At 43.3% G+C, this 27,543-nt stretch overlaps 1 protein-coding gene across 3 annotated transcripts; it reads right to left on the bottom strand.

Moving 5' to 3' along the window:
• Positions 1–638: 638 nt before the first annotated feature.
• Positions 639–27,000, bottom strand: rtn3 (reticulon 3). Of its 3 annotated transcripts, XM_024800715.2 has the most exons (9): positions 26,677–27,000; positions 19,612–19,659; positions 12,462–14,909; positions 6,838–7,045; positions 6,013–6,151; positions 4,744–4,813; positions 4,543–4,589; positions 3,183–3,241; positions 639–3,097 (listed from the first exon to the last, which is right to left on the bottom strand). In XM_024800715.2, exons 1-9 carry the CDS (start codon positions 26,765–26,767, stop codon positions 3,049–3,051), a joined length of 3,159 nt encoding a protein of 1,052 aa, XP_024656483.2. In that variant the 5' UTR covers positions 26,768–27,000; the 3' UTR covers positions 639–3,048. The 3 variants fall into 3 exon arrangements, with proteins under 3 accessions (XP_024656483.2, XP_024656484.1, XP_024656485.1); XM_024800716.2 differs by lacking the exon at positions 12,462–14,909 and having other exon boundaries at positions 26,677–26,978; XM_024800717.2 differs by lacking the exons at positions 12,462–14,909; positions 19,612–19,659 and having other exon boundaries at positions 26,677–26,974.
• Positions 27,001–27,543: the final 543 nt, after the last annotated feature.

The following is a 27,543-nucleotide window of genomic DNA, read 5'->3' as shown; positions in this document are numbered from 1 at the left end:
CACTTGTTCCAACTGTTTGCCTCCACACAAGAGCTGATTTTCAAACGTTTCATTCAAGTTTTACAACTATGTGGCTGTTATTCGGTTATGCAATAGCTGGAAGGGGGATGTTCAATATGTGTGTAACTATCAACACTTCATGGTTGTAGCGTGGGGCCCGGTCTAAAATTAGAAACTATAATCCTCTCCTCACCCAAACACCATAACAGACAGCAGGCTCTCATGTCCAGTCTTATTACTTTAGGGCCTCACATTAAATGAGCTGTGGCCTCCTTTAGTGTTCAAGTCGTACAAAACAAACTCAAAATGCGACATAAGTGTCACTGAACTAACACAGCCGATCCCTCAGCATGTTTGTGCTCATGTTGCCTTCATATTAAATCAGTTTTTGTTTTTTAAAGAACTTATTTGAACATTGCATTCAAACAAATCCTCCGTAACAAAAAAGTCACTTCGAGGGTCAAACTGCATTAGATGATGCAAGTGGGGGTGACGTGGGCCGCGAGTTTGAGACCCCTGATTTAGACATTTTATCAGGTTACATTTGAGTCCTCCTCACTCCCACAGTGGGGGCTGCTGGGAAAATGGTTAGTTTCTTTAAAGCCAGACAAAAGTGAAGAGACCTCCAAAAAGCCACAGACCTTTCAGGTGTTTTTATTCATTTCACTTTGACATCAGTACAGAGACACATATGCTTTTTGTCCTTCCCTCCACACCAGCCTTCCCAAAGCTTCACAAACTGGAACCAAAGTCAGCCAATACAGAACAGCTGATGTTAGTGAACAACACCTACATATCAGTAAAGCAGAAAGCCATTGACAAAAAACCAAAAAAATCAAAGTCAGACACACTCTGGTCAGATCGTGAGTCGAACGTAACACTCAAAAGGTGTTGTGCATCTGGAAGCTAGTTCTCTTTGTTTCATAGCAATACTGGTGGGACGACTGACAGCCTGAGGTCAGCTGGGTGAATATTAAAGGGTCAGGATGAGCTTTCCAGTGAAGTTAAATAAAAACGGGGGAATCAAAGATGCTGACAAAATAAAAGTTACAAATGTTTCCTTAAAAAGTAGCAACGGCTTCATTTTCATTAATAAGCAGATGTGAAATAGAACTAAAACATTTCGTTTTAATGTAGAAATCTAACATCTAATAAATCTAATCTGAAAGACAAGACAACTTTAAAATAAGTTTCAATATGCAACGTCTTCACATTCAAATGTAGAAAGAGGGTGCATAACAACAGTATCTATGTGAGATCTAAAGTGTGATTAGCTCAAAACACATGCCGTGCCCTCTGCACCCGGAGCAGCTGGACACAGGCCGGCCGGCCCGGGTCAGCAGCACGAGGGCAGCTGACCCGGGCCGGCCGGCAGGCTAACAGGGAGTTACACTTGTGGATGTCTCGCTCGCCCACAGTGCGAACAAGACACCGGCACATGCAGAAGGAGTCAACACACAGAGGACATGCATGGGGAGCGGTGAGCACACGAGGCAGGGGCGGCCTCTCGCCGCCGGCCGTTGGGTACGTTCAGGAGATGAGCAGACTTGCACGACGAAGCAACACTAACACACACTATGTCTCATTTCCATCCACATATTCATCCCTTAAATTAATACGGAGATTAAGCAGTAGTGCCGACACAGGAGATCAAAAACACCATAACAACAATCACGAGTATTCATATTAAACCAAAGTCAGGATCAAGAATATGATACAGCCTATAGAAAGACTCCAGCTTACACCTGCGCTTCACGGCAGTCAAAGAAAAACAAGATGACACACAGAGCTCTGTAGTAACCCGCCCCATCTCCTCCAGCAACACTACATTCAAAACGCACTCGCCTGTTTGTACAAACCCACACCTACGCTCTAAACTCGCAGCCGATGCATCGCACGAGTGAGATTTCCCAAACAATATTAATAAGACGTTTTTAAAATGCACCAAAGCTAAAGCAACTCTGTTTAATAGACATTTAATAAAGTCGAGTTACAAACTAAAACACATGACAATGCTGGAAGATTCAAACATTTGACACTTTGTCATTTTGAAACTCAACAAAACAATCGTCTGCAAAGTTAGCCGGGACGTTAGAGTTAAGGGTTGTGGCACAGCTCCGAGTGTGTGCTGCTTAACCTAGTTCATAATCAGGGATTCATGTCTCGGGAGGCTTCTGACAGACCTCCACGTTAAACTTATGAAGCTCAAAAACACTTAACATAACTCTTACATTGCTACTGTCAAGCTAGTAGGGAGATCAAGCAGCTAATGTATAATTAATACCAATAGCAGTAATAAGTGAGAAGAAGAATCAAAATTTACAAGTGAACGTGAGAACTCAACACTCTGGAGTACGGGACTTTCCTTTAGAACGCGAGGCTAACGTGCTCGAACACAGAAACCTACATCTGATCAGAAGGTGAACTAGACCAAATTATCACAGCTGGCTCAGAGTTCCCATCCTTTTTATTTCAACCTGCTCATGAAAAAATAAAGTTCAGTGCATTTCAGAAACTACTTACATAGACAAGTGTCTGTACGGTGAATGGAAACTTGTTACCACCCAAAAGGATGCCGACTTTTTACTTGGAGACAACGTTGCCATCTACCTTCAGGCAAACATGCGGCTCAAGTACAGACATTTGCTATTTTGTGACATCAGCTGCCATCGTACACCCTCTGCTCGCTGCACGAGACAAAACCAGGTCATAGATTCAGTCTAGTTCACTCGATCCCGTCTCCGTCCCCCCGCGGCACGTCCACAGCCAGGCGGGGTACGTCGTGCCGTTACGCCACTTCCTCGCTTGCTATGTGCTTCCTGTCTGCACAGGCACAGTTCTCCTCTAATGCTTGCAAGTTAAGCTGCACAGTAGTTGATTATTGAGTAGCTCAGAGATTTTCTATCTAGGAAGTTTCAGTGTAGTAGGGTGCTGATGGTGGACGGTGTGGGGAGGAGGAGTTAGACCAGGGAGTCGGATAAGGGAGGGAAGATATGGTGATGGACATGAAGATGATGGGGACGTGGTGCTTGGTTTGGGGCTGGGGGATCATTCAGTTTTGCTGCGCTTCACAGCTCCTGGGAGTTTCTCTTGTAGCCTGCGGGAGAGAAAGCACCACAGGAGTGAAATCCAACAACCTGGACACTGAACGAAGACGGAAGACACGTTTCTGCAACACTTACTTGGCAATAGTAGTGTTGACTTGAGTACGTGCCAGGTCGATATACTGATCAATCTGAGTCTGGAACAACAAATGAGAGCAGATGTTACCACCTCAGAGGAAGACAAAGTAAGGAAAACCCTTTGGAGCGCATCGAGCTTCTCTGTGTGCAGTCGTCGTCCACGTTTTCAAAAACTCTTTACTAAAAACAAAACGGAATCAAATTCATTGCATCAAATAACCTGCTGCAGTCACCCAGTGTAAAGTGCAGTCAGTCTCCTGTTAGTGGGGTAACTGGTCAATCTAAATGGGTCTGTCTCTGTGTGTTAGCCCTGCGTCTCGTGGGACAGGCTCCAGCCCCCCTGCAACCCTCAAAAAACGGATAGAGAATGGATGGAGTCTGGGGTCGGGCGACTGGACGAATGTATCGACTATCGCCGACAGGCTGAGCCCATCGCCGATCGTTTTTACAAGGGTGATTTATTTATTTCCTTATTTGCTCATGAGTAAGTTTGCTAATAATGGAGCTAATAGAAGCAGTCAGCAGAAAAAATAACAAAAAAATCTCATCTGCGAGCACATGCCCCTCCTCAGAGTGCGCCCAAATGCTCGTCGATGGAGCTGCAGAAGCTGCTGGTAGCCTAGCATGCTCAGGTTTACCTCTATGATCTGGTTTAAAGCCAAAGAAATCCCAAATTGGTGACTTTTTATTTCTTTTAGTGCCGTCAGCGTTAACGCGCCGTCATCACGACTAACGCGATTAAAGATTAACCATCTGGAGCGCAGACTGAGTCTAAATCCCTGAAATTTCGGCAGTTTGTCCAAAGTTTGTTCGTTCTGCGCTCCAGATGTGTCGAACGCGTGAACATTTTAATCGGGTTAATCGTTAACGCTGACAGCCCGAATGTTTCGGGAAATTAGTTCGTCCGTGTTTGGACTTTTTCTGTGTTGTAAACGCCCAAATCAGTCCATGCACGATTACATGGCTCCGCCCATCACAAAGTCTGCGCATGCGTGGATATGTAACCTGTTGGACTGACGAGTGTCGGTTGGAAAATTGTTACCTATCGCCCGACCCTAATGGGCTCTCCTTTTACACATAACAGTCATTTCAGGAAAGAACAGTGGATGACAAAGACATTCAGGGACCGTGTCACTGACAGCAACCACACTGGTTAATTTTAAACTATTGTGAGCCATAAACTGGGACCAGTACAGATGATGGTGCCTGCCATCCCTGGCAGTCCGTGACTACAATCCCCTCAGTGAGCCAATGACTTCATGTTGTCAGGGCCTCAAAGCCTTCAGTGTGTGATGAGACTGCACTCACTGCTGACGGCCATGTTTACACCGCTGAGCTGATCAGGAAGCCTGAGACTCACCTTGTTCTTCTCGTAGACGGGAGGCACCGTGAAGAGCAGGACGTCGGCTGGAGAACAGAGAGAAACACGTTAGCCGACAGCAGATCCTGCAGAGCAAGTGCAAAGCTTGGAGTCGCTCTTTGACCCCAGAGCAACACAACCACCTGACCGACATGAGAACGCAGCACGGCATGCATGAACAGTGAGTGGTTCAAAGCTTACCCAGGATGAGGATGGTGATTCCATTAAAGACGGCGCCTACGTAGGTCAGCAGCCACATGACCACAGCCAGCTGCGAGAAAAACAAAGAGCAACTCAGAGAGCTCAAGATCAACAACAAGCAGCGCTTACACACGAATGACATCTGCTCAGTGTGACGCCACTCATCCTCCTTAAATCCTTAGTCGTGTAGGGAGCGCTTGATTTGCGTTCTCCTGGCTGAGTGTTCGTTTTCAAACTGTTTAATTGTGTTTATTTAACAGTGGAAAAACCAAAGTCATGGCCGAGATTAAAAGCTGATTAATTGTGCAGTCCTGACACAAACGAGCAGATGCTGTTTCCTCCCTAAAGAACAGCGTCGCTGTCGTTGGGGATGGGTTTTGATTAAAATCGATTTTAGCTTGAATCACGTGATATCGATTCATTGAAATCCTGAATCGATTTTTTAATTTACATTTATTTTGCCCCAAATGCCAGAATCTCAGGTAAAGCTCACGAAATTTCAACAACCACCAAACAGCTGAAACAGGAAATGAGAGCAGGTACACGGACTCTGACGTAAACACAAAGAGCCGACCCGTCAGACACAATATGTACTGATAGTGGCAAAATGTCCCCGATTCAAATCGAAATCGATTCTAGAAATCAGTGACGATACGCAGCCCAAGTCCAAACAAGCACTCTTACTCTGACAGCTGCTCTCTGTGGAGGCATTCTAGCTTGATATTGAATTTCCAACATTTAAAGAGCTCGGAAAAAAGGCGACTGGACTTCTTTGAGCTTCTTGAAGACGTCTCACGTCTCATCCTGGAGTTCAGAATCGCCACCACGTTACCTCCAAGTCAGAGTCTTCTCCAAACTAATCAACGTGCCTTTGTGCAGATTTAAAATACGATCTGCCCCACACATAATTCAGGTTCATCTGGTGACCGAGCTCTGATCAATAAAACAATCAAATCACAGCCGTTAGTAAATCATTTTTAGGAATTCCCAGTCAGGAAATCAGAGGACCGGATGGATCTAGAGGCAGATCTGTCTGCGCTTCCCTGCAGCTGGATAAGGAGTACTGATGTGGGACACAGTCATAACACGGTCATAAATCCTGGGGTTATTCTGAGGATGGAGATGCGATCCAACCGTGACCTGGTTTGAAGTTAACATTGCACCAACAAAGCAAAGGCTGCAGCAGGCGAGCAGGGAGAGACCGGGGCTGGTGCTGCGTGACAGGAAGAGGAAACCGCCACCGACTGACACAAGCTCAGAGCTGCTCACCTTTAGGGAGTCCACAAGGTCTTCAACCAAGAAAAGGTGGCTCATCTGCTTCAGAGCTCGGTTGATGTAGGTCAGACTTGCATCCACGTGTTTGCGGAAAGACTCTGGAGCGATGCTGACATCCTTATCTATCAGTGCTCTGTGGAGGGACGGAGGAAAAGAGGCTGAGCACAAAGGATAAAACCAGTCGCACTAAAACACTCACATAAAATAAAACAAAGACAAATAAAAAAAACAAAAACACGCCTTTCTAATATTTAAATGCAACATATTCCAGAGTTTGGGAGCCACAACTGAAAAAGCTTGTTCTCTAAGTTTCAGGCTAGTTTGTGGGACAACCAAAAGCAGCTGGTCGGCTGATCCAAGGACCTGCGAGGAACGTAAGGACGAAATTCCTCAGAAAGGTGTGGAGGAGAACGACCGACTTCTAACATGAACAAAATATAAATCAGCACAATTGATTTGATTTCACCAAACGAAACATTTTCAGCAGCCCGCACTTACACCAGCCAATCAGAAAGCACCTACAGCTTCACCGACTTTCTATCCAAGATAAAGGTGGGAATCAGATTCCACATGACAGCAGATCATCACAATAATCCCCTTTGATAGGACTGGGTTAGGTAGGGCAGTATTACATCATCATATATTGAAATGTATCACTTCTTTTAAACTGTGATTTATGTCTTCAAGGTTCAACTTTATTCAGTAAAACAGATAAAACAACGTTTTTGCTGTCCAGCACACCAACCCTGCCTGACTGGGTCATGGTGGCAGCAGTTAACTGTGACAAGCAGAGAAATCTCCCATCTGCGGCCGTCTTACTTGAACGGGTGCCCCTCATTGGACTTCTGCACAGCCTGGACCACAGACTTGTAGATGCGGAAGGTGATGGTGACGCAGAGCAGAGCCAGCAGCAGGTAGGAGACCACGCTGATGATGCTGAAGGCTGCGAGCGACAGCAGCATCAGCAAGGACAGGCCGAACGCCACGCCCGACTTCTTGGGGTCTCGCCAGTGAATCAGATCCTTAGCTGCAGAGAGAAGACGGGACTAATGTGAACATTTCCAAACATACATTTGACTCCAGCCCTAAACTCCTGCAAACTCCTGCAGCTTTAATCCACCTTTAACCCTTCTAAGCCTACAGGCGTCTCCGCAGTCCCATTCACATATCTATTTTTAAATCCCGGTAGATTTGCAACCAAATAAGCGAGAGCAATATTTTTGTTCTTTGCATGAGAAAACGGATGAGTTACACTTACATTTCCTGAATTCAACCAGGTGGTGGCTTCCTTCCACTAATGCCTTTGCAAAACTTGTGTAAAAAAAACAAACAACAAAAACATAATCCAGAAACACGTTTGCTGATCTGTCAGCTATTCATAGCGCTTCCATGTTGGAATAAACGCCATCGCATCGTCAGCAGGAGCTATCGCATGTCCGCCATTATCTGCAAAAAACGTTTTTCCCTCCTGCAGGGCCTTTCACTGGTGCTACTGGTGCTACTGGAAGTCGTTCCTGGGACACTTGGATCTTAAGCTGCACTGTTGGAAATGGTTGATTTTCATGCATAAGCTGTTTTTTTGCAAATTGTGCTCAATAAGATCCATTTTCATTTTTGCTGGAGTTTATAAAAATGAGTCTGATACCAAAAAATCTGCAGAGGTTTGAGCCTGAAACTGTTTCACACTGTAAAACTGATTTTTGCTGAAGGCGTAATAACAAATAAAAGTACTGATACGGGAGCCATAGGATCAATTTGAAACTCCCACGCGGCCTCATTTTCGAGTTATCGCATTCACAAACGTGGGCGTCAACACCGCCCGACCGCTGCAGTTTTCACAACTGTATTGTATTGGTCCATTTATAGCAGTAGGAGTGTTGTTTCAGGGACCAAAGGTAACACGGCCTCTGTTACAGGTCATAAACATAAAAACATGCCAGCTGCCACAGAGAGACAACAGGAGGGTGGTCTGGTAAACACAGGTCAGATGATTCAGGCATGAAGTCAGAGCTGCTCTGGTTCTCTTTGTAGACGAGTCAGTTATCTACAAAGAGACGGTCGTTTTCAGGCACTCGCAGCACATCAGCTGTGACTGGCTGATTTCAGGGGAAATGAAGCCATTTTCCTTCAAGAACACATTCTGTGAGTGGGATCAGATAAAACCTGAGTGTTCACCATCAGTCTCCTCGGGCATCTGCAGCCCACAGTAACTGAATAACTTCGGACACACGTTTCATGTTTGTATGCACGTGCAGACGTAACAGCCGCAGTTACATAACGGCGGGATGGGTTGGCACACTGGAAACTGACTTCCTTACAGTGTATTGGGAAAAAAGGGGGCAGTTAAAAAAGCCTTCTGCGGTGCAGAAACCACATGGGCTTATGCCACGGGGACAGTTCAAGCCTCAGTGCTCCAGCAGCTTTAATTGGAGCAACTGTTATATAGGCCTCTCTCACTCGCTCACACAAGCAGTGAAAAGCAGCTACACATCGTTTTGTTTTAAACAGGACACCAACTAGACACTTGCAACAGCGGCGTTACCCTCAGCCAACTAGCAGACTCGCCCAGGGTATCACGTTCAACATCCTACGTCACCGCTCTTGAGTTCATGAGATTTTCAGAAAGCTTGACCTCTGACGTTCAAGTCGAGGACAATGAGACCCAAAGATGTCAGACTTTTAGTAGATGCACCTATCTGAAGCCGAGTCGCTATAACCTGTGGCAGCTGACATGTAGAGCTGCAGCCATCACCTCACATTATATGGACAATAGACTGGAGTGGGGATGGAGCAGCACGCTGGAGATGCTGGGACGCTTGTTGGAGCAACAAGCAGCGATCTCTGCAGCTCTGCTCTCACCTGAAGTGAGGAGAAGTGATCTCTATACTCTTACAGAGGCTGATGGAGAACATACAGCAAAAGCTCTGAAGCCACTGCAGGCAGCCAGCTGCTTTGCACTACAGCATTTGAATATGAATGCCGAACATTTCCTTCCAGTAGCAACAGAAATATGTCAACTTCTCTGGTTTGAGTTTGATATTATTTTGTAAATAAATGCATTCTTAAATAGGATTTTTCATCTTTCAACAGCAAGAGACTGATGGTGACAGAGCTGAGGAAACTGCCTGTCCCTTGGTCCCGATGAAATGCATGATGCATCTCCAATTAAGAGGTCAAATGACTGCATTAATGGTTCTCCTTGGGCCAGCCTTCTCACCACAACATCACAGCATCACAGGAAACGCCAACTCAGCAGGCAAAGGAAGAAGTCAACAGTTGCAACCGAGTTAAGGCTGTTTCATTGATCTGGAGGAGCGACCATGCAGGGAGTGTCCTCCTTTGGCTCGCCGAGCAAAGCAGCATCTCTGCATCCCTGGTGAGGCTGTTCGATATAACGATATATGGATATGAAAACTTCTATCGTTTCATTTTACGCTATCATTTGTTTCATGGTGTCGCAAAATAAACTGTTTACTGCAATATTTTTCATGGTTCTGATGGTCACTGTAGTGTACTTTAATTTCTTAAAGTTCTTTCTCTTATACTTAAGATATCAGGACAGACAAGCGCCTGTTTATTTTCCACATAAACCTTTCACAATAGAGCTGAAGATCCTGTTGAGATTTTTCAAAATAAGAGATTCACAGGATTTACAGAAAATGTAAATGTTTGTGATATATATCGTTGTCATGACGATAAATATCTTCTATCAGGATATGAGATTTTGGTCATATCGCAGAGCCCTAATCTCTGGGACCAGTTTAATTCTGAACCATTTTTTCCCAGCTACTGGTGACATTGTTACTGGGAACTGCCTGAATCCACAACATGTAGACCAACTTCTCTTCTCGCAGAGAAATCCCCCGTCTCTTCACCCCTGCCCTCACTCACAGGAGTTTGTTGCACCAACAAAGAGATACAACGGGCAAAAAAAGACACGTAGATATATATAAATAGATAAGTTTCTTCAAATGCAGTCAGATTATCTTCCATTAGCCCCTGAACTGCCCACTCGTCTATGTTGCAGTTAGGTTGTTTTTGGTATATGCAGAGGTGTGACATGACACTATAGATTCAATATGAATCTTGTGATATTCATTCAATACTTCAATGGGAACATGAGCATATAAACCTGCCTCAGCTAACAAACAATCACCAGTCTCATCGCCCATCGACACAACTTTATTGTCGTGCACGACAGAACACACCAGCACAATTGTGAACAACTGCTCAGAGTGTCGAACGCAGTAAACCAACGCTCACACAAGGCGTCCCATCATAACAAAGACACTGTATAATTCATGGAGTGCCTTCACCTTCAGTAAGACTAAACAGCACGTCAGGACAATGAGGATGCTGGGCGTCAGCGATTATATTACTCTTACTGATTTAAGCAACTCTGCCTCAAATGCATCTTTAATAACATCCACATGAGTTCAAACACACACGTTGCTTTTGGCATTTAACACTTAATTTTCATTCTAAATAAGTTGAGTAAGAAAAAAAGCGAGGAACACCTTTGCTCTACTTCTCAGCAACATTCAGACACAAGCTTCAAATTTCGTTGGAAAGTTTGCTGGAACAGATGAATCCATTTAAAGAGGAAACAAAGTGAAATGGGTTCATTTCCATCTAAGATAAGATAAAACTTTATTAATCCCTCGGGTGGGTTCCTCTGGGAAATTCGGTAATCAGCTTGTAACTAAACGGTTTATGCTCATCTTTTTTATGTACATTAGTGTTAGGCACGTTAAAAAGGATCTATATCCATGTACAGAAGATATTTTGGGTTTGCATGAGGATCAGGGCAGCAGCTATCGATTATTTTAGTGATGGATTAATCTATTAATTATTCCATTGATTGACGTAATCTGATAAGAAATACTCTTGCCTTATTAATGAGCAATAATAAATATTTAAAAGAGAAAAAAATAAAGGTCTGCGAATTGGTTTCCAAAATTCCCATCAGCATGACATCAGATACACACACTGACACAAACCCAGCCAAGAATATCCCACTTAATAACCTCGCAGAGCAGCACTAAAATAGCACAAGCTCGTGGGGGGAGGGGGCGGCAAAACAGAGCTTCATTTCAAAGCTCATTAATAATACAGTTAGCAAACATTTACAAAAATGTCCACTGAGAGCAGAGAGCGAGGCTCATAGCAGCTTTAAAGTCACACTAAAGTTTCTTTACGTGTGTGGCTGCACACTCTACTGGGTTTCTAATTTCAAGAACACCAGCACAGACACAGCAGTGTGTGTGTGTGTGTGCGCACATATAATATCTTCCCATCTGGTGACCACCTCATGAACAGTACAGACTGTCTGTCAGAATCAGGCCAAAGCTTATTTTAAGTAGCTCAAACTCCAGTGACTCTGTAAACAAACTGAATTCTACAACAGAGCTCGAGCCTGTAAGTGGTTTGGAACGACAACGACAACACAACCCCCCCAAAAACAAAAAATCCAGCTAAAAACGTAACAATAAAAAAAAATGATTTTTCCCCTTCAAAGTTTGTTAGGACAAAAAGAAGATAACAGACGAACATGCTTGTACTCAGTATGGATTGATGAGTGTCGAGTGTTAACGAGTGCCTGGACACTCTGTGCTAACAATCAGATATGCAGCTAGCCATTTTAAGTGGAGGCAGATTTTAGCAGCGTTGATTGTTGATATGATTGTTTGGTTTTTCTCTGTATGTATTATTGTAGGGTCTACCTTACGATATAAAGCACCTTCAGACGACTGCTGCTGTGATTTGCTGCTGTATAAATAAAACTGACTTGATTACACTTCTCAGTAATTCTTAGATGCCACTGAACTCTGACAACCAACTCAGCTCAAGTAAAGGATGGCTTGGCTCTAAACACCAACTACTCCTTTCACTCCAAGCACAATCATGTAGACAGAAATTTCATTCAGCTGCAAAATCCACTGTTATGTTGAACATGATATCAGTGGCTTGCTAAGTTTAAACCCCCCCAACACTGTCTGTATTGCTTTTGAGGTTTTTCACTTACAAAAAAGAAAAAAAACAAACAAATCTCAGCCTTTTTATCTTAGACTGTGCAGTGTGTCACGTCCTGTGACATGTAGCTGTCACTTATCACCCAGAATCAAGCATAAATAACTTAGATCATGCTTACTCTTTTTCTCCTCGCTGTAAGTGAGAAGTAAGAAGCTAAGCATGATCTGTTTTTTTTTTTTAGTTATTTATGTTCTCTTAATATAAATCTTTGCTTCTTGGTGATAAGTTTCAGCTACGTGTCACAGGACATGACACACTGCACAGTCCAAGATAAGAAGGCTGAGAGGGCCAAAAAGCTGACGATAAACAACAACAGGAATCCTTTTGCTACACAGGCAGTTATAAGTTGCTCCAGCTAAGGAGCGTGCGTGAGGTTAGCAGGCTTGCTGCCCAGAAGAAAGAGATGTTACCTGATAAGTGGGTTAGTATTGCTGTCAAGACATGCTCAGCAAGATGATAGGCCTCGGCCACCAATTCATCGATAGCTTCTACCTCTTTGGAATATTTGCTGTCATAAGCACGGACGTGCTGGGAACATGGAGGATTAGTTACTGATGCTAAGGAAGACTGCTGTACAGATGCAGCGCTGAGGTCAGTTTGGTCTCGGGCTGAAGCCTTGGTATGGGTTTTCACCGCCTCCTCCTCCTGACTGCTGCAAAGCTCTTTGAGAGCACTGATAGTTAGTTGTTCTTGTTCAAGATCCAGCACCACGGTTGGCGGTAACTGGGAAGGATGCAAACTGGTTTTGTTGAGCTCGCTCTTTCCGTGAACACCTTGATGCACGCTGTCGGGATATTCTTCATCTTGCCTCGATTTGAGACATTCCCGCATGAATTCCACAAAACTGTCTGTACGTTCGGAGATGGAGCTCTCATTCTGTGCACCATCTGCAACAACGTCATTGCTCATTTTCTGATTGGACTCTTGCTCGCTGAAGCTCCTTTGTGCCTCGCTTTGGAAAGAGGAGTAAGGATTTGGGGGGTATTCTTGTAGAGATGGCTGATCAGCTTGCTCTGGGGAAGCTTCATCTTTCAGTGAAGCGATATCACCCAAACTTCGCCTGTCCTCGGTAACATCGGTTTGTGCAGAGCATGCATTCGCCGTATCAGGGTCAGTTGGGGAAGGATCAGAAAGAAACCGCTCCTTAGCATTGCTCAGCTCTTTATGGTCAATGTCGTACAAGGGAGAAGATGCATCATAATCATAATCAAATGATTGTCTGTCATATATATCATCCTGCATAAAGGTGGTTTTAGAAAGAGGAACAGTCTCTATGAAAGTCTCTTTTGTGGGCATATTACCCTTCTCATACAATTTGGGCAGTGTGTGCTCCTGAGCTTCGTCTGACCACTCATCATCATTGTCTGGAAAGTCCACTTCTGCATTTGTGAGTGTGAACTGGGAAGGTTCTTCATTCATTTTACTTGGAGGAATCTGTGATTCATCAGCTTGTGCTTGGGAGATGCCCGATGCAGTGTCCCTTGGAGCAGGGGGTTTGGGTAGGGTCTCCGACTTGGCTGCAGATTCCCGATTGTCTATTTCTGGAGAAGTTGCAACGATGTTGCGTTTGGGCGAGTACTCGGCATCAGAATCCACAGGTGAGGATGGAGGCGAGTAGCCTTCCATGAACTCAGTTTCCAGGGGACGCGTTTTGGGTAGTTCGGTTTTAGTGTCTTCAGGTTGTGAATGTGAGGTTTCTGGGCTCTCGCTGGCTGGGGGATTTTCAATTTCATAATCCACATCTTCCGCTTCAGGTTCCATTTCCATCTCCTCCTCACTGTAATTTGGTTCATCCGTCTCAATAACATTGATTGTTGGAACCTGCATTAATTTCCTCTCCGACCTTGGTGGAGGAGTCTCCTTTTCTGCAGGGGGAACATTCGAAGATGCAGGTGTAGCGGTGGGATCTTTCGAAAGTTGTGGCTCAAAAGATGGATGGGGGGCAGAAGCAGGAGCACCCGCCTCGTCTTCAATAACAGTGTCATCCGACTCTCCTGAGCTGTCTGCTTCACTTGGCTCTGGGGGCTCTGGATCGCGGGTCAGGGAGGCCTTCTCTTCATCTGAAGCATTCTGCTTTGCCTCTGGACATGGAGTGCCAAAGCCTGCAGGAGGTGATGCAATCACTGAGTCAAGATTTGAAGGAGGCTGGTCATCCGATTTGTCCTGCTGATCCCACATGTACGCTGTTGGCAAAAAGTTAAAATCAAACTCTTCCTCAACGTTTGGTTGCTTCTTTGCATTATCAAAGTCATCTTTCACTGAGGGAGCTTCCACGGGAGAATCCATAAAAGCATCAGGGACACTCGTAAAGGAAGTAGGTATAACAACCCGAGTCCCCTTGTCCTTGGATTCAACACTGTTGGTGCCTTCAGTTAAATCTACAGAAGTTAAGTCTGGTACAGGTGGCAAATGAGCCTTCATCCACTCTTCTGTTTCTTCAAACTCGTTTACTTGTCTCAAATCTCCAAGAACTTCAAAGGGGGATCCTGGTGATTCCTGCTCAGAAGAACCTCCCATTTTCTGAATAGTTGGTGTAATTTTTTCATTTGGAGACATCCGATTCTCAATAGGGGATTTTGAGCTGTCAGTAGGAGACTTCTCATGGTGGCGGTCCCTGAAAAGAGAGAAACCTCCATCGCTTCTAAAATCAGATTGCTGCTTCTTGGCAGCGAGAGCCTCCAGGGCCTTTATTCGCTCAGAAACAGGGGATGTCTTTATTGGTGAATCCGGCGGTGCGTCCGGTGGTCCTGCTTCACCTCCATAATTACCAAGGGAAAATGAACCAGGTTTGGAAGGAAAGCGAAGAGATGTCGCTACACCTTCGCAGGACTTGTCAGATCCCAAAACCACTCTTTTGTCTGGAATGTCGTGTATGGGGAATGACAGCCAAGAGGGAAAAAGGAGGTGAGGTCATAAACGTCACACACTAAACACACGTGCAGTTTAATATCGTTCAGCAAGGCCTTAATGCGACAGCTTAAGCATTCATGCACTGCATCATGGAAATGAATGGCATATTGATACTATGGATGATATCCAAGCTTTTCCATGCTGCTCATAAGTTTAACGAGTACTTAGTATGGAAATGGAATTATCAGCATGATCAAAAAAGGCAACAGAAGAAAATAAAAATGTTACCAGTACATCATGTGTGGACAGGGTGATGATGCATGTTCACTGCAGTGTGTATAACAAATGTGACTTGTTTCACACTTGCAGACTTTAGCACAATTTCTTTTTGAACAATATACATTTGCTTGTGCACCTTGAAAACGCTGATTTGGTAGCAGTTCCACTGAGATATAATCTGCTAAAGATATTCATTGTTGCCATTTCCAAACTCGACCCCTGATTTCATCTCAATTAATCTGTGGTTGTGTCCAAGGGTATACAAGAGATTTCTCCCGCCATTTACAACTGAAACCCCCCTCTGATTTCTCTCAGACACATAAACACACACACACACACACACACAAAATATAATTTTTTTTGCTAATACTAGCCACTCCATATGACGCAACAGTGACTAACGTTACCTTTACTTAGAGCGCAGAATTAAAAAGCTAAAGTAACAGGGGATGAACACAACCATTTCCAAAACCAGGTATAACAATACGCCTAGCTAACAAGCTATATAGCACTTACCTTTCAAAAAAACAAAACAAAACTGCATTCTTTCAAAAACAACAAGTGAGTTCACCTCAAACAGTCAAGCACTGGAACTAAGAAGAAGCAATCAAACCACTACTCAAAGCTGTTTGTCCCTACTATGGAAACTCAGGAAACTAGGAACATGGCAGCATTAATATTTGTGTAGGAATTTGGAGCAAAAAAACCAAAAAAACTTAAATGAGGCAAAGCTGGTTTAAAATTCAGATTTGTTCAGCTTCTTTACCTCTTATGTGGATGAACACTGTTAAACAATGGGCTAAATATTAAATATTAATTGTTTGACAGAGGTACAGGTGGCGCAAGTCAATAGAAGAAGAAGAACCCCAAACAAACTAGGGCTGTTCGATATAACGATATATATCGGATGACGATATGAAAACATTTATCGTTTATTTCGTGGTGTCGCAAAATAAACTGTTTACGACAATATTTTTTCATCGTTTTGATGGTCACTGTAGGATTTTTTTAAAGTTCTCGCTTTCTCTTATATTTAATATAACCACACTGCGGACGGACAAGCCCCTGTTTTTACGTGTTGTCGTTAGCAATAATGACGGTAAAACCATCACGTGACTCTGCCGTCCGCTTGTTTATTTTCCACATAAACCTTTCACAATAAAGCTGAAGATCCTGTTGAGATTTTTCAAAATAAACCGAATCACGTGAAATAGTATGCAGAGTGTTTACGGAGAAGCTAAAAAGAGCCGCCAGGTGCAAAAAAATAAACCTTAGAGTCAAACGTTAGAACAGGCTTTTCCTCGCAGCACGTCGTGTATAAATACTCAAAGACAATTGCGGCCATTTCAACTTGTGTAACACTCGACTCCAGGCACACGACGCTCAGCTGGAAACACTTTACCCAAGTTAAGTTGCCCAAGATTCACCGAATTTACAGAAAATGTAAATTTTTTGTGATATATATCGTTGTCGGGACGATTAATGTCTTATATTGGGATTTTGGTCATATCGCACAGCCCTAACACAAACAAAAACACACTACCAGTAAACACTGGTTACATCCCTTAACCCAAGCTCTGAGTACAGAACCAACTCTGAACCAGGAAAGACGTCCTGTGTCTGACTCCTATGGCTGGGACATATCCAAGACGTGCAGGCCAGCAACAGAAACACTTTACACTGGCAGCCCAATTACTAATACTCATCACTAAAGGTGAATAAAGTTAAACAGTGAACTTATAGGAAAAGTTCAGAACAGACTTTTATAATGAATTCAAGCCTTCATTACAACTTTTAATACAAATTTCATTAAAAAAAGCAAGAAGATAAAAACAGTCATAATTGCCTTTTAGTTGTCGAGTTATTTTCTACATAATTAACAATGGCTCGTCGTTAGCTCGCGATTATGTAACGTGCTTATACAAATATGTGAAGAGTTAGATAATACTGTTGCCCTTGAGCAGTAAATTGGGCCACTGAAGCACTTTCTATTCTCTTGGAGTGTTGAAGGCTCTCTCACTGCGGCTGCAGTAACCCTGTGCCCTCGGCAATCCTCCAGGCTACAAAGATGAGTCATTTTCAGTCCCCATGGTGACAAGTACCTGGCACATATTTTAAGAAATGAACATCAGCCCAGTATAACCAGTGCACAGCAACATCCAAATTCTCATGACCAAGGCTTTACTTTGTAATTTGACATTGATCAGTCTTTTCAATTTACTCCAAACTTACATTTTCTTCTACTTTTTGGGGAGCTGTCAGCACCCCTCCCTCCCTGCTCTCTGTATAAGAGTTTTCCAGCCATACTCAGCTGACTGCTCCACTGTGTCTTTGGTAGAGCTGCCACCTCCCCTGCACCACAATACAATGCTTTGTTCAAACCAGGCCACATAAATGCACTTTCCATCTTTCCAACAACGTTACGGAAGCTTTGGACTTGTAAACAAATCCCAAAACACATATTAGTGCTCGGGTTCCTTGTTAGGACGTTCGTGCTTCGATTCAAAGGTAGCTTTAAGAACTTGTTTAGTTACAACTGTCACCATATTTGCATATTAATAATCCCCATGTGCCATCGTGTGGCATCTTACAAATGGGGAATGAGTAGCCTTCTGCTTCGTGCAATCTGCTGTTACACTAATGGAGAGTTGAGTGGAGCTGTTGTGTAGCCACAGAATGGAAAATCATGGAGACTATGAACTGGCCCAGAGTGACTCCATATTTTCATTTGGTTGCAGCGCTGTGTCTGAATATCTGTGAGCTCCAGTGGGTGACCCCACACCTGTCTGCTGGTGGACCTTGCCACTGTGCTAGTGCACCTGAGCTTTCACTCACAGGTGTTTCTTTTAGGTTGGCAGTCTGATGGTCTATGTTAGCATCATTATAGTCTGTGTATGAGCTCACTACAGTATAAATTATTTACATTTTCACTCATTTTTCATTACATTTGCCTTATTAGAGACGATATAAAAAAAACCTGGTTTTCTAAATGTCTTTCATCTACTTAACACGCTCTTATTCAACTATATTCTCACTGATCCCTCAAATACTTGTTGCCATTTACAACAACAGAGGTGCCACATAAATAGTCTTCCAGGACTCAGCTGTTATTTGTGGCAGCTGATAAAACAGCAAAAAGACCCAAGACTGAGTTTTACTCCTGTTTATGCTTACTGAACTTGTACTTGGATTTGGGTCCAAAATTGATTAAAATTCTGCAAAAACAGCTAAAAAGTGTGAAGTTTGTATCTTTGCTGAGAAGCCAGTGAGTCCGAGTGCAGATTCCACAGGGTGTGGTCATAGTCGGTCAAACCTCAGGGCGGCTGCTTGTGTGTTGTATTGGTGCAGCTCATGTTATCACTCACGCTACCCCTTATCTAGGCTTGTCTAACAAACAAGTAAAGAATGCTGGCGGTGATAGAAACAACAGTTCAAAAAGAATCAGAAAGCGAAGAAGCTAAATTGGGGGGTTAAGGAAAAATGTACCTACTTGTTTTGCATAAGCAATGATGTGAGACATGCACAAAGCCTATAGAGCCGTAAGTAGGTAGTGGGATGGAGGGTGAATGAGCTACAGGCAATGGCAGACCCAGGCCACTGGGCGGTCGATGATATCTCCAGTGCCACTCATCCTCCAGTACACAATAGCTTCTAGGACTGAAACTGGGAAGGGGAATTCAGATACTAGGGCAGCAGGAAGGTAGAATCATTCCCCTGAGACACCAACCTCATCCTTTTTTAGATTTCTGGTCCTTTATGCACAATGTGAACTTGAACTTCTCTGCCTTCCTAAAATAAGGTGGCAATCTCGGGATTATCTTGAACCTACAGTGAGCGATGCTGACCTAAATAATGCCTGCTAGCAGGCAGCAAAGACTGAGATGGATCACACTGCTAGCAGCTGCAGACAGAGGCTTTTATGAGCAACACTCTTAGTGTACAATTCTGGGCAAGAAGAAGCAGCAGTGAGTTCTCACATGGCCCAAGGAAGGCTTTGAGAGTGCCAGTGACTCGTGGCAAGAGACGTTATTTTAACTCTACAGTATGACTATGTGAACAAGAGCTGTTGCGGCTCAGATTATGGCAATGGATAGGTGTGTCTAAGGAGCCTGAAAAGAAAATCAATCAGTCAATAGTCCTTGAAAACAAGGGGAGCTTTGCTGACTGGTCAGCTTAGAATAACTGCAGCAGCCTAAAGGAATGCTGAAAACAGACTGAGGTCTGCAGGAGGGGCGGGGTAAGAGCAGGTTAGGGCCACAGCCACCTATGCTGTTTCTTTGCAGGCGAGCTGTTTTTACTGGGCTCTTATTTGGCAGGAGAGGGGCACTAGAAAGAGGCATGAGGCAGAACTGCACAGCAGCAGGGCAGCAAGAAAGTACAGGGCAGAGGGAGAGAGAGCAGGCGAGCAATCGAAGAGAACCATACACTTGCCTTGAGGAGACTGAATGAGAGATACAGGCGAAGAGGAAAGAAAGGAATCTGAAAAAATAAAGAGGACAGAAGAATAATCATCGTAGAAGAAGACAAACATCTCCATCCACCGTCCTCACTCAAAAGAAAAGTTAACTTATCCAGCCTTAACAACTCTACACATGTACTACTTCACATAAGGACCAGAACAAACCAGTGCTTACAGGTGGCCATCGTTTCATTAAACTTACAAAAACTTTAACACATGCACTTATATTTGCTACGCAGGAAAAAAATCAAGACAATGTACTCAACAAGCAGACAAAAGCACTCGAAGAGACAGAAGCTTCACACACAAACATTTAATTTACACAGTCATTGCTCCACAGCTCTGTCCAGTACCCATCTCCACATACTTTGGACTGCAGCTTGGTTTGGGCTACAACCTAAACAGCACACGTTCCATTTCTACTTCACCGATACAAACAAAGGTAACATAACCAACGCTGTGGGAGTGTTAGCCATTCTTCTGAACTGTAGATGGTCCATCGGTCAGAAACTGGTCTTTATGGTGTGAATTCAGTTTTTGTTGCATTTACGCCACAACATTTACTTTGTGGTTGGACGATTCTATCAGTCATTGGTACGATAGAACGATTGGATTATTCGTACCCCTGGTACACAAAGGGAGCTCCACATAAGATTTCCAATCAAGTGTGTAAAAACTAGACTAGCTTGGACAGCGCTCCATCTGCAACAACCTCCAACAAGACCAGAATGTAAAGCGGGCCTGCACTAAGCTTTGCATGTGACTAAATGCCACCAACCAGCTTACAGAATCTACCTAAAGTAAAAATGCTGTGGTCCACTCGCTCTTAGTCAACCCCAACTTCATATCTTCCACTGTGAACTAGGGGTGGGGGAAAAAATCGATACTGTGTAGTATCGTGATATTTTGTTTGCTAATAATGTATCGATACAGGGACAGCAGAAATCGATATTTTGTTACAAAAAGGTTTTTGTGCTCTGACTTCAGAGCACGTTGATCCTTTTTCTGAGCAAGAATCCTGACATTCCTTCACTGTCCAAATGTGTTTAACTTTTTTATGGCAGCAATAAACATGACAGTTTACTTATTTTAATTTAAGACATGTTTTATTTTAATTCAGTTTAAAACTTTTTTATTTAATGTAAATTTATATTTTGTTTTAATTTACTTTCAAATTCTTCAGTTGCTGAAGGGGCTGCATAGTTTTCATAAATTGCTTAGTTCAGAATAGCTATAATTGTACCAGATGGTTGCATTCAGTTAAGTTGGACTAGACTGTAATACAAACCGTTCAGTTTGTCAACAATAAAACTGACTGAAATCAGAGAAAGACTGAGTGCGAGACTTTGATATTAGATAAAATGAATATTGATAAAGTTTACCTTTATGTACAGAATCTGAATATTGCAAAATATTTTTAAAAATTGCAATAATATCGTATCGTGCGTTAAGTATCGTGATAATATCGTATCGTGGGATATATGGTGATTCCCACCTCTACTGTGAACGCTGCCTTTCACGGTAAAGTGGAAGCCAATAGGAGCTCATGCTTCACTCTTCCTTGTCATCAATCAAAATTGGACGACTACTTGAATTGTGGGAAAGGAACTTTCGCTGCGTAAAGATGAGGTGTGGCGTTTGCTTTTGTTTCAGCTCAACTGAAGGTGGTACAGGTGGGGCAGGTTAGGGTTGGTGTGGTGCAACATTCCTTCTCTCAGATTCATATTACTGTTACCCTTTCAAAACACCACACCTCTGGTCTTTAACGAGACTGCAAGAACTAAATGGTAAGTGGACTGGTTCTTACATAGTGCTTTTCTACTCTACCTGAGCACTCAGTGCCTTTTCTAATACTCAAACATTCATACCAATGGTTGCATTGACAGGAGAGGAGCCTGGGGTTAGTATGTTGCCCGAGGATATTTGGCATGCAGACTGGGAACAGCCAGGGATCGAACCGCCAACCTTAAAAGTGCTGCAGGCACTCCAAGCCAAGCTAAATCCATATGAACCACTGATGCAAGTTTATGTTTTTCAATAGCTTCATTCATATCTGCTTGCATACAACAAATCAACACCTACAAATCTGCACATACATCAGGTCACAAATTGTGAGATGCGTAAAAATGAGGGGTTTTCTTTGAAAAAGTGTGGAAATACAACAAGAACAACACTTTACATATGAAAGAGGATGGCAGGAACAAGAGACCGTGTTGCCTTTTACCTGAAACAGCTGCTTGTTTACCGTTTTTGTCCCCCTGCATAAACGTTAGCTGAGAAATCCAGTTAAAAGGTGAAAAACAAACTACGAGCTAAAGGAGGCCATACAGCTCAGAGCTAAGGTGAACTCCAGAGTTAGAGATAATTCTCTGTGGATCTGTAGCCACAAATGACTCCTTAAAATAGAAAGTAGTCATTAGTGCAGCTTTAACCAATGTCTTATTGCAGAAATCATGGATCTGGAACAGAGTGCCTATACGACGAGGCTCCATGCAATCACAATAAGCATCCAGATACCACAGACCGGCATGGGAAAAAATGGACTCTAGCTTCTTAGTTTAGGGCCTGAATGGAAGTGAAGGGAGGCTCTACTGCCATGCCTGCAATTCCTGCTCGAGCTATCTTGTACTGTCCACCCCTGAGGGCTATCTGATTGCCTCTGTGACCCTCAGCAGGGACTGGAGAGAGGAGGGTCAGCTTGGCAAAGAAGGAAGAGAGCCAGCGAGGGGGATGGGGGCTGAAAGAACTCACTGTTCTTTCAAGCTTCGATTGTGTGCTTCACTTTTAACTGCTCAGTGGTGAACCGTTCTCACAAGAAATCATAAACAAAGTCATATAGAAGGTTCTGGCTGTAGGTAGCGCATCACTAACTCCTGGATACTGTCAACTGCAGTAGCTGCAGTCTGCATTAGAGCAAAGCAGAGAAGGGAAAACAGACTGATGGGGGTTAAACATTCACTACTAACGAATGTTTGTTTGTGCACATGATGCAATATGAAGAATGCACACAGTAGAGGATTTTAACCATCAAATTATGAGCTGATGATTATGAGCGCTGCATAAATTCACCACAAACTGCAGCGATACTCTGATGGATTCCAAAGCCAACTCGTCCTGTAAATATGATGCAACATAGTTTGAGAAATGAGGTCCCCATTTCAAAGTGTGCCACTTCCTTTGTGACTACAGCCAATCACCACTGTGGAACTCAAGTGTAATGGGCTGAGCAACAGATAGAAGCTGGGCAGGCCAGGACATCTGCTCGTGCTGACATCAAAATCCTGAGACAATTACCAGGAAAAATGCTGCCAACAATTCTCTAAAAAGCAAAAAAAGAGAGATCCTGAAAAGAAAAAAATCCCCAAAAACTACAATAATAATTTTCTCTTGTCAATACAACTCTAGCATAACGCATGTAATAACTGGGCCTTAAGCACAGGGAAAGATGCAGTGTGCTGATGCTGTTTTGAAGCAGAATCATGGGAGAATTTTCCAACATTATTCAGGAATAAGTCATGTTCATGGACTCGTCTCAAAATCTAATCTTTGACACCAAAAGCACCACATCATCTGCAAAAAGCAGGCACGTGATCCTGACGCCACTAAAGTAGAGGCCTCAGACACTTGCCTACACTTACAAATTCTGTGAATTATGAACAGAATCAATAACGACTTTGACTTATTGCTGACAAGGTGGACCGAGCTCTTGCTGCGGTTATACAGGGTGAATGGCTCATAGCAACAGGCCAGATACTCGAGTAGCACCTCCCACAGGATCCCCCAAAAGGATGCTGTCGAATCTCTCCTCCAAGTTTTAAAACACATTTGTCTGGGCGAACTCCCCCACGCAGCGATGGGAACTGATGAGAAGTTAGCAATTCAGATTCCATTATCGACTCTCATTGGCTCCACTTTGAACGTCACCACCATCTCTAAGCAACATATCAAAGACATTACATTCATGCAAATTAATTACATGCCGAGTGGACTTTTTTGCATGCTGTGGGTATTTCCCATCTTTGTTGTGATCATTGCTGAGGTCGTTACTCAAAAAATTGATTGCACGTATTACACAGAACACTTTTCTTAAATGTAATGAGGTCCGTTACTTAATTACTCCCAGGAGAAAGACATTCGTTACACTACTTGTTAAGTTACTTTCATGTTACTCTGTAAAATGATCTGAAACGCGCAGTCTCATAATTACCAATTAACAGCATAAACTTGAGGCTACAGTCCCACACACCAACATAAATCCCTATCCTAATGAGGACACACATATCTTCCTCTTAGTATTTAGCAGAAACATGAGCAGGTAGAAACGGAGGCTGCAGCCTGGCTGCTCGTCGGTTTGTTACCTGTTGAAGTTCAGGTGCTTGCAAAGAGCCAACGTTGTGTTAACAAGTATACTGCAGTTGTTTGCAGTCTTCACTTTACCGTCGCGCTCTCATCCTTTTGTGCAATAAAAATAAAAGTAATGTCCATGCTGTAGACTGCCCCACTATTATTCTCCTCCGACACACGACCTGAAATCAGCTGATTGTAGCAGGAGTGCAAGTATAGATAAGCGGGATCGATCGAAGGAATTGGACTACTGGGATTCCCATCCCTAGTTAACATTAAGGTAGTGGCTAAGGTCAATAATAAAAAAATAACATTAATGTAGGAACTAGGCAGCAAACATCAGTTCTGCCTGCCTGTAATGTCAACGTGGTGTTAATTTAAGACAAAGACACAATTATGTTATTGTTAGGTTTCGAGATTAAAGCTAAGAAAAGTCTACGAGCAACTAGACAAACAGTGGCAGCCTTCCTCACCAGCTCTATTTGACAGCAAAAGCACAGCACAGCCTCTGACAGCCTAAAAATACTGGCCTCATTTACTAATGTGGAAATGAGGCCAGTATTGGTAAAGGTCTTAAGTTCTGTGCACACAAATTTAACCTCTTCTTACCACCTTGCATATTGGACATGCAATAAAAATATATTTAAAAAAAAGATTCTGCAGGATTCGTGGGATAGTGCCCAGAAATTAATCCGTTAGTGATGACAAACGACACACGTAGTTTAATTAGATAAGACACAAGGAGCAGTCAAATATGTTTAAATTAAGAGATTAAAACCTTTATATTTTCAATAACACCTACTCGGCTCAACTCGAGTCTACTCAGTTTCGGTCGTCTTCCATTAGAGTACCACCTCAGTGTGGGTGGCTTATCCCTGACACAAACACAACAAACTGTTGAGCTGATGGTATACCTGCTGCTCCGTCTTGTTTTCTCTCCATAGACTCAAACAAGAGAGAGTTAAACCTCGCTGTCGGGTTAAATTCTTGTGCAGGAGTCACTCTAATGACTCATCTAGTGAAGTCATTTCCTGGCCAATCAGTGGCAAGAAGTCTGTCACATTTTTGGCTTGACTCTGCTTGGTTGGAACCCGAGTAGGTACTAAAAGGAAAGGGACTACCAGCTAATGGAAAACCATAAAAACTGAGTCGAGTCAGGCCGAGTAGGTACTAGTGCTTTTTTATTCTGCTAGTGTTGATACTGTTGCAAACTTATTGATATGAATATCAATTAAGAAGTTATAGTACTGTGATAACCCTAAACACATATTACACACTAACAACATGCATTTGAAAAAAGTTGTAAAGGATGACAAAGTTATTTCCTTGTAGAGGAGCATCTCTGCAGACAGGCTGCTGATCAGAGTCTAAACACCAGGCGAGTTAGTTCAGTGCTTCATTCATAAAAAACAAACCAGTTACACCTCACACTAACTTGACAATGTTTTTCCAGGATTCATACAAGCACAGACAACTCAACTTACTTGCACCATCTGTAACTGTTGAATAATCCGATTATACGAATACTGAATTTTAACATTTATTGTTAAATATATTGTCCTTAATTATTTATCATGTTACGCATTACATGGAAATTTCTGCAAACTTGCCAAACCACAGTTATCTACTTCAGCAGGAAGAATGTGCCACGCCCTGTAGGATCCAGCTGCTGGCATCACCACACCTGCTGCATTTCTTGAAAGTCTACAATCTTATGATTCACGGCTTCAGCTTTGTAGGATTCAGGTGGCGCAACCATGGAGTTTAAATCATGTCAGCCTCATACGCGGATATAGAGAGGGCGTGATGGTGAAACTGTAGATCCAGGTTGTGAGTTTTTGTTTGAAAACGGGCTCCATGTGGAAGTGGAGCTGACGACAGCTATAAACTAAGTAGTAAATGAGCGTGCCGCAGCTCGTCGGGTATGCTGATGTTCATCTGGCTCCCATAATCCAGGCAGTGCCAGGAAAAGGCCGATGTGCCTTTAAGAGGTGCCTCTGTGGTAACTGCACAGTGACAACGCCTCTGCACTGCAGGCAAACGCAACATTTCGACAACGTTCAGCAGAAAAACCCGTCATGTAATGTTTCTGCACTTATGAATAAGAATGTAGCTCTAATCGGACAGCAGGATTTACATTTAAATCTAGCTGACATCAAACGTCCCACGCACACGTACTTTAATCAGACGTGTTCCCTTTGTTTTAAACGAGGCCTTTTCAACAGTATTACGCCGTTCAGTAGCAGGCTGGTTACCGTCTGTCAAATATATGATCCCCGATTCTGCAGGGCCGCCTACTTGCTGTGCTCCTGTTTGTCAGTAAGGCCAAATAAAAAGAGGGATTCAAACACCGTGTTAGCTTGTTGTTTCGCCTAAAACGAGCCCAGACAGCAGGCAGGCCACAGCTGCACGGAGCGTGACTGGGCAGCCGTGTGTCAGGAAATATCCACGACCACAGGTGTCTCCCATCACAGCTGAAATCAGCTCCTCATCCAGGCAGCGGGAGACACAGTGAGGGCGTTCAGCATTACAATGGCTGTAGTCATTACGTTACTGCGTTATAAACTGGACGTTAACCGATATTCATGCGTGTAAATAAAAGCCCAACACATACAGCTTAACGTAAGGTACGAATAAAACACGCATCAAGCTCTACATTTAGCTAGCTACCGTATCCTTTGGTTACTTCTTACCAGACAGCTTTGATTCTTTGGTAGCAGAATTTTGTCCATCGGCAAAGCCTTGCGACGACGATATCTGGGCGGACTGAGTCACTGGATCCATTTTATATAAGTTACAACACAACTGCACAGAGGCGGCGAAACGTCTGTCGTCTCGGATGGGTTCCTCTTGTAATGGTCTATCAGGGTGTCTGTGACGTCTGACTTTCCTCGAATTTCCCTCAAAAGCGGGACTCGGCTCTGCACCTTCAGCCTATGTCCGAGCACTGGGAGCGGAGCGGAGACGGAGGGAAACGAGGCAGAATGTGGAGGAGGGGCAAAAAAATGTCTGCGTGTGAGACGTTCAAGGCTTACGCTTCCAGTAGGACGCGTCAGCGTTCAACAACACCAGCAAAAAAAGCCTTTATCATTTATCACCATTGGCTGATCTGTCCGTCTCGCTTCTACTATTTAAAAAAATTATATCAACTACAACAGTGCAGTGTCACTGAATTCCCGAGCAGCACATAAAAAACAGACCACAGCATCACAACAACGACTCCTTAGCACAGGGCACCATGGACAATACCTTGTGTACTTCGGAAATTAGCTATTAATTTACTGGTAGACTGAATTTGAAATACGTTTAATCGAAATATTAGATCATGAGTGCAAATCCACGATTTCGATCAACGTGTACAATGACAATAACAGGTTATTCTGTTCTATTCTGTAGCCAACGACATATTAAAAATAAATATGCCGTGAGTTCAACTCTGCGGTACATTCTTATGTTATCCTAAATGTTTTATGCTCCATACGTGCCCCGTTTTCCGTTATGTAACATTTACTGTTGTTCCATTTTAAAGCACGTATCTCTTAAAGGCGTCGTGGTGACCT

Source organism: Maylandia zebra, linkage group LG3 (genome assembly GCF_041146795.1).
Source record: "Maylandia zebra isolate NMK-2024a linkage group LG3, Mzebra_GT3a, whole genome shotgun sequence".
NCBI lineage: Eukaryota > Metazoa > Chordata > Actinopteri > Cichliformes > Cichlidae > Maylandia > Maylandia zebra.
This window is presented reverse-complemented; position numbering and strand designations above follow the sequence as displayed.